This window comes from Lynx canadensis, chromosome D3, assembly GCF_007474595.2.
Source record: "Lynx canadensis isolate LIC74 chromosome D3, mLynCan4.pri.v2, whole genome shotgun sequence".
NCBI lineage: Eukaryota > Metazoa > Chordata > Mammalia > Carnivora > Felidae > Lynx > Lynx canadensis.
Window position 1 is genome coordinate 86694200 of NC_044314.2, and position 19503 is coordinate 86713702.

General features: G+C 42.6%; 1 protein-coding gene across 1 annotated transcript in view; it reads right to left on the bottom strand.

Annotated features, from left to right (window-relative positions):
- CLIP1 (CAP-Gly domain containing linker protein 1) overlaps positions 1 to 19503 on the bottom strand; it is a 126813-nt gene that overhangs the window by 71801 nt on the left and 35509 nt on the right. The window contains 2 exon segments of the mRNA XM_032595412.1: positions 13606 to 14177; positions 18263 to 18457. Coding sequence (XP_032451303.1) covers positions 13606 to 14177; positions 18263 to 18347 — 657 coding nt within the window. The 5' untranslated portion in view covers positions 18348 to 18457.

Below are 19503 nucleotides of genomic sequence, written 5' to 3' on the forward strand. Positions count from 1 at the left end.
AGAAAAACATTTGCAGAATAAATGGAAGGTGACCGTCTCCACTGGAGCCTACACAGAAAACGCCACTTTTCCACATAAACTGACCAAAGGAACAAGATCTCCTGTGGCTGAGGTTGAATGTGACATCTCAGAAGTGAGTAAAGAAAGAAATATGCTGACACACGGCAAGGGCTCTGAAGTTGGACAGATTCAAATGCCAGCTCTATTAACTGGTCAGGTTGCTTAATTTCTAAATCTCAGTTTCCTCATAAGTAAAATGGTGATGACTTTAGGGCTGCTGTGAGGGTCAAGTAAACCAACTCACATAAAATTGCTCAGAGCGGTGTCTGACGGTGTAAGGCTCCAAGAGATGCTAACAGCGAGTCTCTGCCCGTGCGAACCGGAATAATAGTTCTCCATCTGGCACTTTGACTTTATGATACTCTTACTGGTATTCGTGGAACCTACAAATAGTCACCTACATAAAGCTGACCTCAGTGTTCTCCACCCTCCTAGATCACATCACTCCGAGCTGCCATCTACCCAGCATCACATGAACAGGACACAGGTCATGAAAGATGAAACAATCTCATCAGATAATCTGTTGAATTCTTTGGGGGTGAGTCTAAGTTTACTGTCATGACAATCATTTTTCTAAGAGGCGTCAAGCAGGCTGTGGTCAGTAAATAACCCAAGCAAACCACAGGCTTCATTTGGAAGATTAAAAAAAAAAAAAAAAGCCACAGGGGTGCCTAGGTGACTCAATCCGTTAAGTGTCTAACTTCAGCTCAGGTCATGATCTCGCCATTCGTGAGTTTGAGCCTCACGTCGGGCTCTGTGCTGACAGCTCAGAGCCTGGAGCCTGCTTCGGATTCTAGGTCTCCCTCTCTCTCTGCTCCTTCCCCCCACTCGTGCTCTCTCAAGAATAAATAAACATTATAAAATATATATACCACAAACAGGCAGGCGCTGCTGTGGGCTCGGCACCAGGCTTTGTCTGTCTGCTGGTGTAGGCCACTGTGGTGTTTAAGGACAGCCCATGGAAGAATCACATGAACAGGTGGTGATTAAGGACACTGAGCAGGCACGGACATGTTTGCATTTCCAACAGCTACCCTGCTGGACTGTCATGGAAGATGTATCCAGAATGTAGCACTTTTTAATGTGATGATAGAAGCCCCAACCACAAATATGATCACTCTGATGCCACAGGATCCTCAAGTTACGATTTCCAGAATTTTTTAAGAAGAGAGAAGCTAGAACAAAATGCCCAGATTCTAAGATACCACAGGAAAGATTCCCCAGGAGTAAGACAGATGGTCTATGAAGGTCAGGAATGTGGAGAATCCTTCAGGCACAAAGGAGTTAGTCTAACCTTGCACGAGAGAATCCACACTGGTCAAAGCCCCTTTGAGTGTACCCACTGTGGAAAAAGTTTCATGGCCAACGGTAATCACAGGAGAGAAGCCCTATCAGTGCAAGGAGTGTGAGAAAAGCTTTAGTCAACGAGGTAGTCTGGCCGTTCATGAAAGACTCTACACCGGACAGAAACCCTATGAGTGTGCTATTTGTCAGAGAAGCTTCAGGAATCAAAATCACCTTGCTGTTCATAGAAAAAAGTTCACAGTGGTGAAAAGCCTTCAATCAGAAAGGAAGCTTATGGGCACCTGGGTGGCTCAGTCAGTTAAGCATCTGACTTCAGTTGAAGTCATGATCTCATGGTTCCTGAGTTCAAGTCCCGCATCAGGCTCCCTGCTGTCAGCACAGAGCCTGCTTCAAATCCTCTGTCCCTCCTCTCTCTCTGCCCCGCCCCTGCTGGCATGCTCGCTCGTTCTCTCTCTCTCTCTCTCCCTCTTTCTTAAAAACAAATAAACATTTTTAAGAAATTAAAGCCTCTGTTCTTTAAAAAATAAAAAAGTAAGGAAGCTGAATTAAGCTTAACTGACCACCTCAAAGTCTGCACAAGCCTGAAACCCTATGCCTGTACACAGTGCAGAAGTTTCCACACCAGGAAGACTTGTATCCCACATGGCAAAATCCACACAGGACAGACACCCTACTGTGTGGCCAGTGTGGGAAAAGCTTCACTCAGAGAGGCACTCTGTCTGTGCACCAGCAAAGCTGCTCATGAAGACTCACCCTCTGACCACTCTCTTCAAAGAGGAAGTTCTCTTTATGAGTGAAAAGTCCAAAATCCTCAGATCAAGCAACCTATCCAATTCTATGGAATGAATGGACACTCTTCCAGAAAGATCATCATTGGATAAGGCAAATTGGCTTTTTTCCTTTCCCCCAAATGAGTATGAAAAATAAATGTCTTGTTTATTATAAAAAAAGAAAATTAAATTAAAAAAAATTTTAAACACCACAAATAGCACATAAGCAACTATTTCTCTAAAGGGAGGTAGTAAAATACACATTTACCCTGAAGAAAAAAATACCATACCACAAACTTTGTTTGAAATGGATGACTACTGGTTCCTACCAATGAGCGTTTTTTTTATTTTTTTCTCCCACCAAACCTCAAACTCTTGACTCCTATGACAGACCACATACTTTCCCTCTTCTTGTAAAAGATCATCAGTAGTTGCTCAAAATATCTTCAACAGAGACAGGAAGTCATTCATTCATTCAAATCCTTTTCTACTTAATCATTCTAAAGTCAGATTTTTTTTTAAGTATTTAAATATGATTTTATAGGGGTGCCTGGGTGGCTCAGTCAGTTGAACATCTGCCTCTTGATTTCAGCTCAGGTCATGATGCCAAGGTCATGGGATCAAGCCCCATGTCAGGCTCTGAGCTAACAGCACAGGGCCTACTTAGGATTCTCTCTCTCTCCTTCTGCCCGTTCCCCCTGCTCATGCCTTCTCTCTTGAAAATAAAAAAGCAAAACAAAACAAACACATGACTTTATGAAGTTAGTATTACTTCTCAAGTGTTCCAGAGAATCCACAGTATTTTAGTATATGCGGTTACATTAGATATAAGACACAATTTTCAAATCTATGTTTTAGAGACAGATATCAGGATTTTTAGAGAAAACAAATTTTTAATATAAATACAAAAAACTAGATTTCCATGACAGACACGAATAACTACCATTCACTCCCTTTACTTTCAGACAACGAGCATATTAACTCCTAAACTGTGGTCAATCTAAGTGAAAATCAGAAGTCACTGCTAGAGGGGCACCTGGGTGGCTCAGTCAGTTAGGTGTCTCACTTCAGCTTAGTTAGTGATCTCGTGGTTCCTGAGTTCGAGCCCCATGTCGGGCTCTGTGCTGACAGCTCAGAGCCTGGAGCCTGCTTAAGATTCTATGTCTCCCTCTCTCTCTGCCCCTCCCCTGCTCACACGCTCTTGCTCTCTTACTCTCTCTCTCTCTGAAAGATAAACATTGGAAAAAAAAAAAAAAAAGAACTCACTACTAGAGACAAAATTAACTTAAACTAGGACCTCAAAGAAAAACAAAGCCACTGTTTTCACACTTCAGAAAATCTCAGATTTGTAAGTTCTTATTCACTCATACAATATATATTTGAGTGCTTAGGTCCTTGGGATACAAATATAAACAGAACAGTGTTGGTCACTGATGGAGAGAGAAACTGAGACCACCAATTCCAGTGAAAAGTAGTACGTAGTTTTAAGAGGCTTCTACAAAATGCTGTGCGAACATACAAATACTCTTCTTGCAAACTCCGGTGCTCCTGTGACAAAGAAGAACACTGACGAATTTGGCCAGCTAATGAGCAAGTCCACAAACAGGAAAGAGGAAACACTTAATGCTCTCTGAACTCTCCCATCTATTTATCACCAATCCCAAATGTGCCACGTAATCTGTGTCCTCGTTTCCAAAGCTAGCAAATGTTCAATGAGTGGTAACGAGGGACTGTTTCACAGGAATATTATGATCAATGAAACTTCACGAGGTGGCCTCTTGTTTGCCATATTGAGTTAAGCAGTTTATTTATAAAAAGTTTATAAGTAAATATGGCTAATTGGTATTTACCAAGTACAAATTTAGCCCTGACTTAAAACTTAATCAGCTGTGAAATGAAGGTGCCAGCACGGGTATTCTGTATTACCTCAACTAGAGAGCCAACCCCACTTGGGATGGTTTTTTGGAGCAAGCCTCCCACAGAGAAGGGTTATACCTTCCTACCTCATTTTTACCCCGGCTCCTAACTGCACCTCTTGTGGTCATCCTTTACAATTCTACTCCCCCTCTTCGAGGGTACGTGACAGCTATACTAAAAACCCTCTGGTTCTTTAACAATATTTATGAGCACCTACTATGTGTCAGGCACTATCGTAAGTGCTGGGGATATGATCGTGAACGACATACAAAGTCTCTAGACTTTCACGGAGCCTAAATTTTGGTCAGGGGAAAATGGACAATCAACAAGTAAATAAACAAAATGAACGTTTTGAGTAGTGTAGAGGGTTAGGAAACAAAACAAAATAGGGTGATGTGATAGTGCCTGTGAAGGATCTTTAGCCGGGGCAGCAGGAAAAGGATCCTCAAGGAGGTGACCTTTGAGCCAAGGCTCAAATGACTACTAGGAACTAACCATGTGAAGATCCAGGGGCAGAACAAAGAGCAAATCCCAAGGTGCGAATGAGTCTGGGGGTTGGAAACAGCAAGGAGGCCAGCGTGGCTGAATGGAGTGGGGAAGGGAGACATGTTGAGGGAAAGGAGGTCAGAAGGGTGGGCAGGGTGCACGTGGGCCCTGCAGGGACAGAATTCAGATTTTATTTTAATGCAATGGGAAGCCCTGTTAGACAGCAGTGTGTCGGTCAGTGCCAAATCTTCAGAGTAGAGACTCAGCATATTTACTGAATGACGGCAGGTGTTAAATACAGCTATTACCGGTTCCCTGGGCTAAGTAAACGTCATTGTTTCTTCACTCCATGTCATCATTTCAGTCTCTCCATCTGTAATGTATGATAGTGAGTAAACCCCCTTAGAAAAATAATACGACAAGCGCAGATGATGTGGAACAGGTATCCTCTCATAAACTCTATAACTCTCCTGAGAACAAACAGGTAAAATAAAAAGACGGCATAATTATAAAGACGATGGTTAAAAGAAGAAAAAGCTGTTTGACTTGCATGTTAACCCTTAAAATTCATCTTCCCTTCTGTAAAGCCTATGAGAATACCAAGAAACAGAAAGAAAAAGGGGGTGGGGTGGGGAGAGGGTTAACCTGTTACATCAGAGCATGGGCACAGAACTATTGACTTTTTCACACAGGCTTATAAGTAAGTACCAAAATCAGGACATTTTGAAGTAGGAGCAGGAATTCCTTTAACAAAAATTTAAGAAAATATATAGGCAAATGGATAATGAAATGTGATATATCCATAAGACGGAATGTATTTAGCCATGAAAAACAAAGAGCTACAACACGATGAACCTTCAAACATTATGTTATGGAAGAGGCCAGACACACAAAAAACTGTATGTTATATAATGGCATTTATAGAAAGTGATCAGGAAAGGAATAAGACAGAAAGCAGGTCAGTGATTGCCTGGGGCTGGAGTTGGGAGTGGAAAATGACTTGCCAACTGGTAAAAGAGAACTTTTTAGGGTGCTAGAAATATTCTAAAACTGGACTGCAGAGATTTTATAACTCTATACATTTATTAAATACCACTGAATTATACACTCACAATGGATGAGTATACTATACCTCCATATAGAGTGGTTTAAAAACAATAGAGAGGGGAGCCTGGGTGACTCAGTCGGTTGATCATCAGACTTTTTGATTTTGACTCAGGTCATGGTCTCACAGTTCGTGAGATTGAGCCCCGTGTCAGGCTCTGCCCTGAAAGCACCTGAGATTCTCTATGTCTCTCTCTGCCCCTCCCCACTCACGCTTGCACTCTCTCTCAAAATAAATTTTAAAAAAAGAAAGAACAAGATTAAAAATATACATACCAGCTATTTTTTATACCCACATAAAAGACAGGTTTAGCTTTAAAAAAAGATGATAAATGGGGTAATGGATGTATGTCATAGCAGCAAGAATAGGATTCCCTTAAGGGGCTGGCAAGGCAGAAAACTGAAATGCCACCTGGGTATCAGACAGCATCTTACTTTTAAAAATAAAAGACACATAAAAATGTATAAAGATGCTAGTATGCTCACCAACCAGATTAACTTGTAACTATTTCACTCCATCATTCATAGTATTTCTAGAATACTACCACAAGAAATAAGCCAACATGTAACAGCTAACCATACCGTGTATGTATATTAAACAAGTGTTCCCTGGAAAGGATTACCTGGGAACTAGGAAGAAGTCAAACAAACCCATTACCAATCCCTGAGAAGCTGCAAGGAAGACTTCTACATTTTTCCTTCTCTAAAAACCCCTATTCAAAAATTCTTTGCCCAAACTCTCTAATCTCAGGTTCAAGATATTTTGATTAATTCTGCTTAACGATTTCATGAAAGCAATACTAAGAGTTAGAAGATGTGCTCTAGTAACAGGCTTTCCAACATTAGACTCAGGCCTGGGCAGTAGTTGACCTTTCCTCTCTCCCAGTCCCACAGTAGGACAGAGGGATCTGTGTTCTCAACCAGAACTTCCGGAGCCCCAAGGGCCTACACAAAGTTCTCAAGGCTAGAGAGATACCAGCTTTGATCTCTGTAAGATATCTTATGTTTGCAAAAAGAACATAATCTCGGGGCGCCTGGGTGGCTCAGTCGGTTAAGCGGCCGACTTCGGCTCAGGTCATGATCTCGAGGTCCGTGAGTTCGAGCCCCGCGTCGGGCTCTGTGCTGACAGCTCAGAGCCTGGAGCCTGTTTCAGATTCTGTGTCTCCCTCTCGCTGACCCTCCCCTGTTCATGCTCTGTCTCTCTCTGTCTCAAAAATAAATAAAACGTTAAAAAAATTAAAAAAAAAAAAAAAAGAACATAATCTCACATTAATTAGCCAGGCTCAGGGACTAAGCCCTGGAGAAAACTCTCCCAACGCTGCAAAACCAAAACCAAAACCAAACCCACCGGTGTAGACAGACAGGGCACCACAAAGGGTTTTATGCAGGAATAGCATGATCAGGTCTACATTTTAGATGCCCCACTCTGTAACTGTGTGGAGAACAGAACTGGGGAGAGACAGGTAGTGGCTGGACAGTGGTCTGGAAGTCCAGGTGAAAGTGATGCCAGCCCACTTCAGACAGTGCAGGACAACAGGGCTAGAGAGGGGGAGGGGGAGGATGAAACCCAAGACACGAAATCTAACATGCCATCTAGCATGATGGCTTTATGCACCCTCAAGCCCTGCAAGTAAAAGTGGGAAAAGCACACTTATTCTACCCTCTCACAAGTAAAAGCAGGGAGGAGGAGGAAGGGCACCTGCACCCACCATGAACCGCTAGGATGTGATTCCACTGGCCCTGGCTCTGACAAAGAGGAGGCAGCTGCTGGAGCCAGCGTCTCACCAATACTGTGAGGCTCTCTGTAGGTCCCCGAGTAAAATCTATTATGCTGGGAAAGATCCCCATAGTCAGCCAGGGTCTCCAAAAAGAGATTTGTCGTTTTTTCTTAAGCATTTACTTATTAATTTTGAGGGAGAGAGTGAGCAGGAGAGGGGCAGAGAGTGAGGGAGAGGGAGAGGGGAAGAGGGGGAGAGGGAGAAGGAGGGGGAGAGAGAGGGAGGGAGGGAGGGAGAGACAGAGAGAATCCCAAGCAGGTTCTGCGCTATCAAAGCAGAGTCCCATGTGGGGCACGAACTCACAAACCTGAGCCGAAACCAAGAATTAGATGCTTAACCAACTGAGCTACGCAGATGCCTCTCCAAAACGTTTTTAACATAATGTGAACATCTAGAGTCTGCTCAACTTTGCGGCATACAAAATAACAGATCTTTCTGTATTTCAAAATAACAAACTATCCAGCAATCAAGGTACAGAGAGGCCACAGTAAAGAACAACTTCCACAAGAACCTGCCCAGGTAGGTGATGAACAAATGCCCAATATAAGCACAATGTGACAACCAGACTCGAAGATTTGGGGCTTCTAAGTCCCTGGTAAGAGGACTGAGGAAACCAGAAGAAATCAAATTATTAGAAAGGGCATTTAGTGGGGTCATATTTATGTAAACATAAAATGGTAATGGTGCTCTGGACTATAATTTGGCAATATATTATAATTTTAAATGTTTATATATTCCTTTACACAGAAACTTCATTTCTAGGGAAAACAATGGAAGCAATCTAATGCCTATGATTAAATTAGGTGCAATAGGGGCGCCTGGGTGGCGCAGTCAGTTAAGCGTCCGACTTCAGCCAGGTCACGATCTCGCGGTCCGCGAGTTCGAGCCCTGCGTCGGGCTCTGGGCTGATGGCTCAGAGCCTGGAGCCTGTTTCCGATTCTGTGTCTCCCTCTCTCTCTGCCCCTCCCCCGTTCATGCTCTGTCTCTCTCTGTCCCAAAAATAAATAAACGTTGAAAAAAAAATTTTTTTTTAAAATTAGGTGCAATAGCTTCCAAAGAGTGTGATACCAAAGAGAACTTTTTTTTTTTTTTTTTTTTAGGTTTATTTGTTTTGAAAGAGAGACAGATAGCACACAAGCAAGGGAAGGGCACAGAGAGAAAATGAATCTCAAGCAGGCTCCGCAACCATCAGCATGGAGCCAGATGCGGCGCTTGAACTCATGAACCACGAGATCACGACCTGAGCCGAAATCAAGAGTCAGGTACTTAACCTACTGAGCCACCCAGGTACCCCTTCTTATTTTAAATAAGAATTGTATTTACTAGCATAGAAATGCCTCCAGTCAACAGAAGTATATTGTGAAGTGGTGTTTACACAATATGACCCTGCTATATGTGTGTTTTAAATTAATAAGTTACAGATAGATCTCACAAACATAACATTGAACTAATCAAGAGAGACACACAAAGTATATACTAGATGAACTATAGTTATTTAAGGTTCAAGCACACACAAAATAAATCTTATGAATAAAGGTATTTTTTAATTCTCAGGAAGACTTTTTTCTTCTTTCACAGTATCCAAAAGACCTACAGATCTATACCGTAGGACTGTTAGTGTAAGAGCTCTGGGAGCAGCTTATAAGAACATTAAACTTGTCATTTTAAAAAATAAAGTGCTTAGAAGTCTCCTTCTCATATATGGTCATAGGCTAAGAATTTGGCACAGAACATACAGTCCCAGATATGGAGACAACCATGTTGAAACACAACAGCTGGAAGTCAGTCGTGTTTCTCAAGAATCTGACATCACCTCCTTGAAATATCAAATATACCCAAAAACGCAGCAAGGCCATCTCAAAAACATTCAGGGCAATTAGTTACCCTAGAGATTCCCAGTCTGCAATGAGGCAGGTCTCTGAGAGTCCAGTGAGCCCCAGTATGAAGCCAAAGCAGCTCATCACACCGGATGGGCTAAAGCAATCTTCGGGGAGATCCATGCAATATTCACGAGGACACGTGGGAGCACAGAGACCAGAGAGAGACGGGAAGGACACACATGGGTTTGTTACAAGCAGCTCTGACGGACCCTCCTCGGGCTTCCAGATATTACCAAAATCAGCACAACTTACTCCATGGCTAACTGATCCTGCTGGCGACTATGAGCGCACGGTGCAGGGGAGAGGTGACAAGGGGGAGCTTCGGCAAGCCCTAACTGCCTTCCTAAGAAACACTTGCCTGATACAGTCATAGCTCCGGAGCTCCTACTGGGATCTTACACAGGTCGTTTGGCTAAACACCACACCCAATGCAGAAATCCACTTTCTTGCTCTTCCTGCAATGGGCTGAAGAAGTGAAGTTACAGAGGGTGGGGGTATGAAGGCAAGCTCAGTTGCCGGCTTCTCTGTACCAGCTCAACATGGCAGAAGTCACGAGGGCCCTGTGGGTGGGAGTGGGAACATTCTAGAACAAGCCTCACATAACAGTGATCTGATGATCTTAGTTTTGTGGGATTTTGGTAACCAACTTTAATTAGGAAAATTCTGTATCAAATATTTCAGATTTTCATATCTAGTTTCCTTAATAAATTCATCTTGAAGCAAAAATGTTTCATATTTCTAAATCAAAGATTTCTATTAAACAAAGCGGCGTGTTACACAGAAACTGGGACATTCGCACACACATTTATCACAAACCTATACAACCTGAGGCAAGTCCTGCTTCTTCTCTGGGCTTCAGTATTATAAGCAAAGTGAGGCATTTGGTGATTTCAAAAGATCCCATCCAGGCTCTAAAATGCTGTGGCTCTAAGGTACTCTTGTAATTTCTCCTAGAAATACTAACCAAAGGCAGTAAATAATTTTATTGGTTCCAGTAATACACTCATAAGACTTAAAATTCTCATAGATTCAAGTTAAATTTTGTTCCAAGTATGCTAGTTCTGACCATGTCATTAAAATTTTCCTAGCAGTACACCATTCAAACCTCTACACTCCAACCTGTGTCTGCAGATTCACCTTCTTCCTTCCTATAAAAATGGAGGAAGTCTCCCTCTCTTAATTCACAAGCCAGTTAATTCTTCCTGTGTATGAGCTTGGGGTGACATCTCCTTCCAGGAACTTCTGTCCACCACTGATCCCCTCTCTACTGTGTCTGTAACCTGTTCCTTGGGTCCAGATCATTTTAGTCAGAATATAAATACTCCAGATGTTGACATCTTTAAAAAAAAGAAAATAAACAAAATCTTCCCGAGACCCAGCACTCCTCCAGCATCAGCCTGACCATCAGCCGGACCTCTGTACTCTCCTTCAACGTCCAACCTCTTCAAAGAAAGGTCACCTCCAACCCGTTCTTACCCACCTCGAGTCCATTCTGTACAAAGCAGTCGGAGTGATCTTCCCAAGCTACAAATCCAATACTACTCTCATTGTTCCTAACGAGAACACAGCCTGTCCTCATAGGCTCCATGGCACCTGTCCCTGCAGACCCCACATAGTTAACTAGCCTCACCTCCTACCTCACACTGCACCTGGGGAAGGACACTGGTCTCTTCCTCAAACATGCCAACGCCTTCCCATCTCAGGGAGTCTGCCCCTCTCTCAGCCAGAAGGCTCCTTCTGCCCACCACCACTTCCTTTGGGCAGCCCAATTCCTATCCTTCAGGTCCACTTTAATCACAGCATCCTCGTGAGAGACTTTTGTTGTGAGTTAAACCATGCTGACCATGTATTTCGGCTGTTTTAGCAGTCAAGTGGTTTACCACTGGACCAGGATTTCAATCAACTCACTTTGCTTGGTGGAAAGGGAGAGTTTCTGGTTTTGAAAGTGTGCCATGTGCTTTCTCCAATGGGAAAGAAAGAAGTTGTTGACAAAAAGCACTTAGTCTGGCATTGCATATAACCTGCAATCTAATCTACAGAGCAGTCCTGTGCTAAGGTAACAGGTTTCTGATTTAACCAAAGCTTACTATGTGAGTATGTACCATAAGCCTTAAAAATGTTTATACCCTTTAAACTAGTAATTCCACCTCTATGAATTTACCCTGTGAAAGTAAGATATATACACACAGCAAAAAATTTTTAAAGGCATTCATGGCAGCAGTTATCTACAGAGTAAAAAAAAAAAGAAAGAAAAAGAAAAAAAGTAAGTATCAAAAAACCTTTATTGCCACAAAAGAGCAGTTGTATCAAACCCAAAACTGGTACAGCAAGGGAACTGCAGCTAAACAAATGAGATATGGGTTGAGTTGCATCGCATGGAAAAGCTGTCTTAACATGCTCTAAGTTCTGACACATCTGCCTTTGAAATTCATGACTAACCGAAGAGGGAACACACTGACCTTGAAACAAAGGGATCCAGAAGGAACCCCTTGAAGGTAAGAGGTATTAGAAGGCCCCCACAGGTATGTGAGGTCTCCTGGATTCATGGTGCTACAGGCCTGGGGGGCAGAAGTCCTGGGTCCTAACTCTAAAATCTGCTGGGAACCCACTGTGTGACCTGTAGGTGGTCACTTCATTTCCCTGGGTGTAAGTTTCCTATCTGTAACACAACAAAACCACAAAGAATGCTTCCAGTTTTACAATTATACTGTTGGGCGCCTGGGTGGCTCAATCGGTTAAGTGTCCGACTCTTGATTTCAGCTCAGGTCAAGATCTCACAGTTTGTGAGTTCAAGCCCTGCATTGGGCTCTGCGTGCATGGGATTCTTGAAACATTCCCTCTCTCTCTGCCCCTTTCCTGTGTGCATGTGTGCTCTCTCAAAAATAAACATTAAAAAAAAGTATACTGTCAATCATCACCTCTCCACAACAGGCACCTGAGTAAAAAGACCAAAATTTAAATTGCACGTCTACCCCTCTTCGGGTTGGAAGCCCTTGAACTAGTGACCACCCTTCTCCGAGCCTCCTTCTCCTCAGTTCCACGGGGCTCCTCCAGAGCACTGTGGAAACACCACCTGAGGCACACTAAGAGCTAACAGCTCTCCCCGTCTTCCCATTGCATCACTGGAAGCTGCCACGTCCGGCTACTTCTACCGCTGCTCAACAGACACGAGAAAAGGAAGAGCAAAGGGTTAGAGACTGTTGACCAACTTCATGCCTTAACCGAACTAACTGAAGTGTTCACAGAGTGAAATAGGAAAGCTTTAAATTTTCATCAGTGAAAAAAAGAGTTACCATCTCGAGTGTTTGCTGTCTACCAGGCGCTGCTAAGAAATTTAAATGCGTTGGGGTGCCTGGGTGGTTCAGCCGGTTAAGTGTCCGACTTTGGCTCAGGTCATGATCTCGAAGTTTGTGGGTTTGAGCCCCGCATCAGGCTCTGTGCTGACAGCTCAGAGCCTGGAGCCTGCTTCGGATTCTGTGTCTCCCTCTCTTTCTGCCCTTCCACTTTTCATGCTCGCTCGCTCGCTCTCTCTCAAAAATAAGTAAAAATTTTAAAAAATTAAAAAAAAAAGTTTAAATGCGTTATCTAATTTAATCCTTCCAATGATGCTAGGAGGTTAGTTAGTACTATTATTATGTTCTTACGGATGAGGAAACTGGGAAGTTAAATAACTTGCTGAGGTCACAAAGGCAAAGCTGGTGTTTTTAGCTTCTTGTTTAAAACAAAGAACACATCAATCACTGTCATAAATTCAGGGGTTCTAGAATTACATACAGCATACACCTTACATGTTGTGTTTCTTGCCTATTAGTAAACAGAAACTACTGCACATTTCCTTCCTTTTCCTAGATCTGAACCTGGTAATTTCAGAGGCACAGAAATTCTGAAATGACATCCTGTTTTGTCTGAGTTTTTCAAGACACCTAAAAAAGCAGGATCTTATATACACCTACACACCATCCTTAAAGCAAAAATTAAGAACCAGGGGGAAAAAACTTTCCAAGTCCACTTCTGAGCTTGTTTTGTCAAGTGATAGTTACAAATAATAAATTCAACATTCTTTTGGCTAAACTGGTAGATAAAACTTCAACTAACCATTGCAAATTTATGTTCATACTATATAGCCAATTACTAATTTGCTGCATTTTCACACATAAACCCAACAATTAGAAAAGTTGACGAATTTCTCTATAAATGAGCGGTCCCTCTAGAACAGATGCCAAGCCTGTCTGTGTGCATTTCAACCATTCATCAGTAACTAGTCTCAGTTCAACACAATGATCTCGGAAAGGTCTATGGACTCACCAATACTCGGTCTCCAATTTTGAGCTCTCTTTCTCCTTTCTTGATTGAACCGGCCTCTGAGAGGTTGGAGATAGATTCACTGGCAGTTTTTGTAAGGTTGCTGATCTGAGACGTAGCTGAAGGTTCCTTTGCTGTTGGCTGGGACGATTTATGGGGGATATTTGAAGGGACTGCTGGGGACGAGGTCATCATGCCGGCCGTTGAGGTGGACAGAGGCGAAGTCGCTCTGGAAGCAGGAGTCGTCTGCAGGCCGTTAGCTTCATCTTCTGCCTGCACCTTCCTTGTCAACTTCGAAGGGCGGGTGAATATGCCCTTTAGAGGCTCACACTGGAAGTACCGAACTCCTGCCACTGAACCGTCATTTTTGCCTATGGGTTCATCTAAAACAATCCCGGCCCACTGGCCAGGTGCGAACTGGGTTTCTCCCAGAAATTGGATGAATCCAGGTTTATTCCCATTCACCCAAACTCTCTCCCCGACTCGAAAGTCATCCACAAATTCCTCTTGTGCCTCAGAGGATGGCGCACTTGATGCTTTTTCACTGGATGTTGTTCTTTCCACTGGAGCTACAACTGCAAACAGAAGAAAGGATCAGAGAAGATTCACTTTCATATTTGAGCAGACCACCCCTTTCTACCTTAAAGGAAAATAAACTGGAGAAAGCCCAAAGCAACAGGAGCACAGCATTTCTAAGGTGTGCGGTCCCTTTTTTTTTTTTTTTTTTTTTTTAACAAGGAGGCAAAGAGTACTTAACCCATTAGAGCACCTGGCTGGCTGAGTGAAGCGTACGACTCTTGATCTCGGGGTTGTGAGGTCGCACTCCACATTGGGTATAGAGATTACTTAAATCAATTAAACAACAACAAAAAAAGATAAAAGTACTTGACCCACCACTACCATTTTCAATGCTGTCGAAACTCAGTGAGCTGGTGGGATTAATCCTTACCGGCAATTATGACTGGAAAAAGTCCAAGGGCGGGGGAAAAGTCCCTTTCCCATAGATCATAATACAGGTTTGATTTCATCTTTTCCTTTCCCCTCCTCCCTGCACATCAGGAGCAAACACCCATTCAGATCCCCGGAGACGGGCGCTATTCCCACGTGGGTGCAGTCAGGGAAGGCTGACAAGTCCAGGACCTCGGAAGCAGAGATTCGCAGTCATGCCTGAAGAAGGAGGGGACTCGGAGCTGCAGCCCTGCCACCTCACTCCAAGACACAAGATAAACCCCATTCCTTTGCTGGCAGAGATGTGGAAATCACAAGGGAAAAAAAAGGTAGCACTTGGCCAAACTCGCTAAGGCAAGATGACTTTATGTAATCTCTACCCTGTGGCAAAAACAGAAGTTAAATTTTGCCAGAAATGTGATATTTACACTGGAAATTCCAGCATTCATCCAGCAAGTGCTCATTAAATATTTGGTATGAACTGGCCAAGTCCACAATCTTAACCACTCTATCATTTTTTTTTTTTTTTTTTTTTTTTTTTTTTGGTTATTTTGAGAGAGACAGAGACAGCAGGAGCAGGGAAGGGGCAGAGAGAGAGAGGAAGACAGAGAATCCCAAGAGGGCTCCACACTGTCAGCACAGAGCTCAACATGGGGCTGGAACTCATAAAGCCACGAGATCATGACCTGAGCAGAAACCAAGAGTCAGACGCTTAACTGAATGAGCCACTAGGTGCCCCTTAAGCACACTACCATTTACTAGGCATATTGCAGTCTTAGGATGTTACATGATCTCTGAGTTCAATTTCTTCATCTGTAAGAGGAAAGTAGTATCTAAAGAGTTTTCGGGGCACCTGAGTGGCTCAGTCGGTTAGGCATCCACTTTTGGCTCAGGTCATGGTCTTGCAGTTCATGAGTCCAAGCCCCACATTGGGCTCTGCACTGACCTTGCGGAGCCTACTTGGGATTCTTTTTCTCTGCCCTTCCCCCCACCCAAAATAAATAAACTTCAAAAAAATAAAGATTAAATGAAATAATGTATTTATTCATGCTCCTCTTTTCTTTGAGTTTCTACCACTCCAGCACCTAGTCACAGGCACTGTTCTTCACGAGGGGACAAAGCACGACAGCACAGCCCATGCCATTACAGAGCCCAGAGTAGAGACGTGGGGTCAGTCAAAAGACACACCAGGTGATTTCAGGTGATGGAAGTGCGGTGGAGGAGACAGTGGCTTTAGGCAGAGCAGTCAGGAAAGGCCTCCTGGAAGAAGTAGCATCTGGCCTGAGGCCTGATCAACAGAAAGAGTGAACCATGCACAGATCAAAGAACAGAATTGTCTGGACGGCCTGAGGAGGAGGAACATCCCTTTACCCTACACAGGAGACTGTGGAGTTTTGATTGATGAAGGGTTTGTGTTGTTGTTGTTGTTTTTAGAAGACGGTAGACGCTCTCAGATCAAACAGATAATCATCTGCCAAAGGCAGGCCAGCCCAGTTTTTTAGAATCTATTCCAGCTTTGTACATGAACAATTCTTCCTGACAGAGTGCTGAAAGCATGAGTTTCTGAAAAACAATCCTCATAAAAGTGCTCAAACTGGTAATTATTTCCTTTTAAGCATATTAAATTTTAATGTTTATAGGCTGCTTGACTCTAAAAAAAAAAAAAACAACAACAAACCAACTAGTGTGTGCCGAATACTGTTGAGGAAACCAAGTGAATTTCTCCTGATCTCCTGCACCCAAGGACTTTATATGCTAAAGGGTGTGCACAAAAAATGCTAAAAATGGGGCGCCTGGGTGGCTCAGTCGGTTAAGTGGCCGACTTCACCTCAGGTCATGATCCCACGGTCCGTGAGTTCGAGCCCCGCGTCGGGCTCTGTGCTGACAGCTCAGAGCCTGGAGCCTGGTTCAGATTCTGTGTCTCCCTCTCTCTGACCCTCCCCTGTTCATGCTCTGTCTCTCTCTGTCCCAAAAATAAATAAATTTAAAAAAAAATGCTAAAAGTGAAAAAGACAATTCTAAAACAGGGGTGAGAGGGCACCTGGGTGGCTCAGTCAGTTAAACATTTGACTTCAGCTCAGGCCATGATCTCATCGTTCATGAGTTTGAGCCCCAAGTCGGGCTCTGTGCTGACAGCTCAGAGCCTGGAGGCTGCTTCGGATTCTGTGTCTCCCTCTCAATCTGCCCCTCCCCCACTCATGCTCTGTCTCGGTCTCAAAAATAAATAAACATTAAAAGAATTTTTTTTTTAATTTGTCTAAAACAAGGGTGAGTATAACTGTGGAAGGGCTCAAGGAAGGGGCAGCATTTGAAGGGGTCCTAAAGAGAGAAAGGATTTTGAGGGGAAGGAGAATAAGAGATGCCAAAGCAAAGCTTGCCTCTCATCTAAGATGTTTTATGGCTTCTCTGATAAAAACACAGGAAAACATGGGTTTATCCTCATTACACAAAATGTAAATAATTTGGGACCTTTATTCAGTCAACAAATATTTAATGAGCTCCTGTTATGAGCTAGGCAATGTTCCACGTATGTGGGTGGATTTGGGTAGTGGGGAAAAAAAAAAAACCACAACAAAGATCCCTGCCCTCATGAAAGATCAATGAGGTTTTATGGAAAAACTTAAAGAAACAAGGTTAGACTAATATTTTACGGTGGACATCTGTCTGGGATGGCTGATAACCTATCTAATAGTGTATAAATCACATTAAAAGACCATAAAAGCAAGCATCAGATACCCTCTCCTGTCTCTCTTATTAAAGACCTTAGGTGGCCATTATGGGATATAAATTGAAATGGTGGAGGAGGAGATGGAGAACAGAGGAGGAAGAGGCTGAAGATGGTCAAGGGCATGGGTTCATCTATGAAATGGGGATGATTTCCCGCATAAGCCAGATTTGGGCCACTGTACTGCCTGCTCCCTTGAAACCAATGGCCAACTTCAGATCGGTTAGTGTCATTAAATCTCTTAAACCAGACTCGTCTTTGTTTTCTCCACACAACCCTAAACCCCAAGGAGAAAGGCCCAGATGAGTTCAAAATGACATAGGGAGAAAAACAAAGTAGTGTATCTTAACACTTAACAAATTAAGTTTATTTTCTTTTTAATTTATTCATTTTGAGCAAGAGAGAGAGCAAACGGGAGGGGCAGAGAGAGAGGGAGAGAGAGAATCCCAAGCAGACTCCGTGCTGCCAGCACAGAGCCTGATGTGGGGCTTGAACTCACGAACCACAAGATCATGACCTGAGCCGAAACCAACAGTCACTTAACCAACTGAGTCACCCAAGTACCCCTAAATAAACTAAGTTACAAAAAAAAAAAAAAAAAAGACAACCTACAAGAAAAGTAAACTCTTTATTAAGATTTTTAGACATACAGGCACTTGGGTGGTTCAGTTAAGCATCTGACTTTGGCTCAGGTCATGATCTCACGGTTTATGAGTTTGAGCCCCTCATTAGGTTCTGCCTGGAGCCTGTTTCAGATTCTGTGTCTCCCTCTTCCTCTGCTCCTCCCCCACTCGCACTCTGTCTCTCTCTCAAAAATAAACATTAAAAAAAAAATTTGTTTAAGATTTTTAGATATAAAATTCCAGGTCTTTTAATTAAACCTTTTTCAAATATTTTCAAGAATATGAAGTTTTATAAGGCTGTCTTTTTAAAGTTTTCAAATAGGATTCTAATTGATTTCTACTAAGGGAAAACAGAAAGCCTTACCAGCAGCAGGTGTCTTCAAAGCTGTGCTTCCAGGTTTAAGGATCTTGGTAGGGGCCTTAAGCCCACTTGGTTTTAGCATACTCATTGTCCTTAGGATGTCAAAGCTATTTTTCCTTTGCCTGTTGCCACTATCTTGCCCCAACCATTGATATAACTATGGGTGTTTCTATGGTGAAGTCAGTCTCTGGGTTAAACCTGCAAAAAGAAAAATATAAACAGAATTTAGAATCTATAGGAGGAAGAAAGTAGAAATAACATGTATCATTTTTTTTTAATGTTTATTTATTTTTGAGAGAGAGAGACAGAATGCAAGCGGGTTAGGGGCAGAGAGAGGGAGACACAGAATCCGAAGCAGGCTCCAGGCTCTGAGCTGTCAGCACAGAACCAGATGCGGGGCTCAAACTAACTGTGAGATCATGACCTGAGCCGAAGTCAGACGCTCAACCGACTGAGCCACCCAGGCACCCTGAAATAACATCTATTATTAAAGCAGTTTCACAAGCTAAACTTTTCTTTATACATAATGATACACTATCTCCACATGTAACCTAGAAAACTCTAGATAAAGACACCAAGATGCGGCTGAAATGGATTTAGAAGCAGTTTACCACCCTACAAACAAGTAGTCGAGCCTAGCAATACATTCATTTTTCTTTACCTAATATTACCAGCTCAGTACAGTGCCTAAAATCCACACATCCACATAACAGGATTCAGAAAAATGTGAAAAAGGAAAAGAAGGGGGCTTTCAAATTTTTATTGCATTCATTTGTATATTGCTCAAGTTTTATGACCACAAGCTGGTATTAATGTACCTTTTTAAGTTCACAGAATTATGCAAAGCTCAATACAAAACCATATACATCTCAAACTAGAGAGAGGTTCCAACTCTGTAAGAAAAAGCTGTATCTGGGAAGTGAAAGAAAATTGTTTTTGTCCTATCTACAGAGAAACACAATACACTTTTGATTTACTCAAGACCAGGTATGAAACTGCAATTTTGGGCCCAGGCAAAATAGGATCTTGTCTTATTCTAAGAGAGGAGAAAAACTTAGGAATTTAGGAATATGAGAAAAGATTTCTAGACATAACACCTAAAAACAGAATATGAAAAAAATGTTACTGACTCTCTTGTCAAATGATTGTTTTGCACTTTTCTCTGCTAGTAGAGCTGGGATGAGGAAGCACAGATGGATGTCACTCTGCCATTCTTTTTGTTTTGTTTTAATGTTTATTTATTT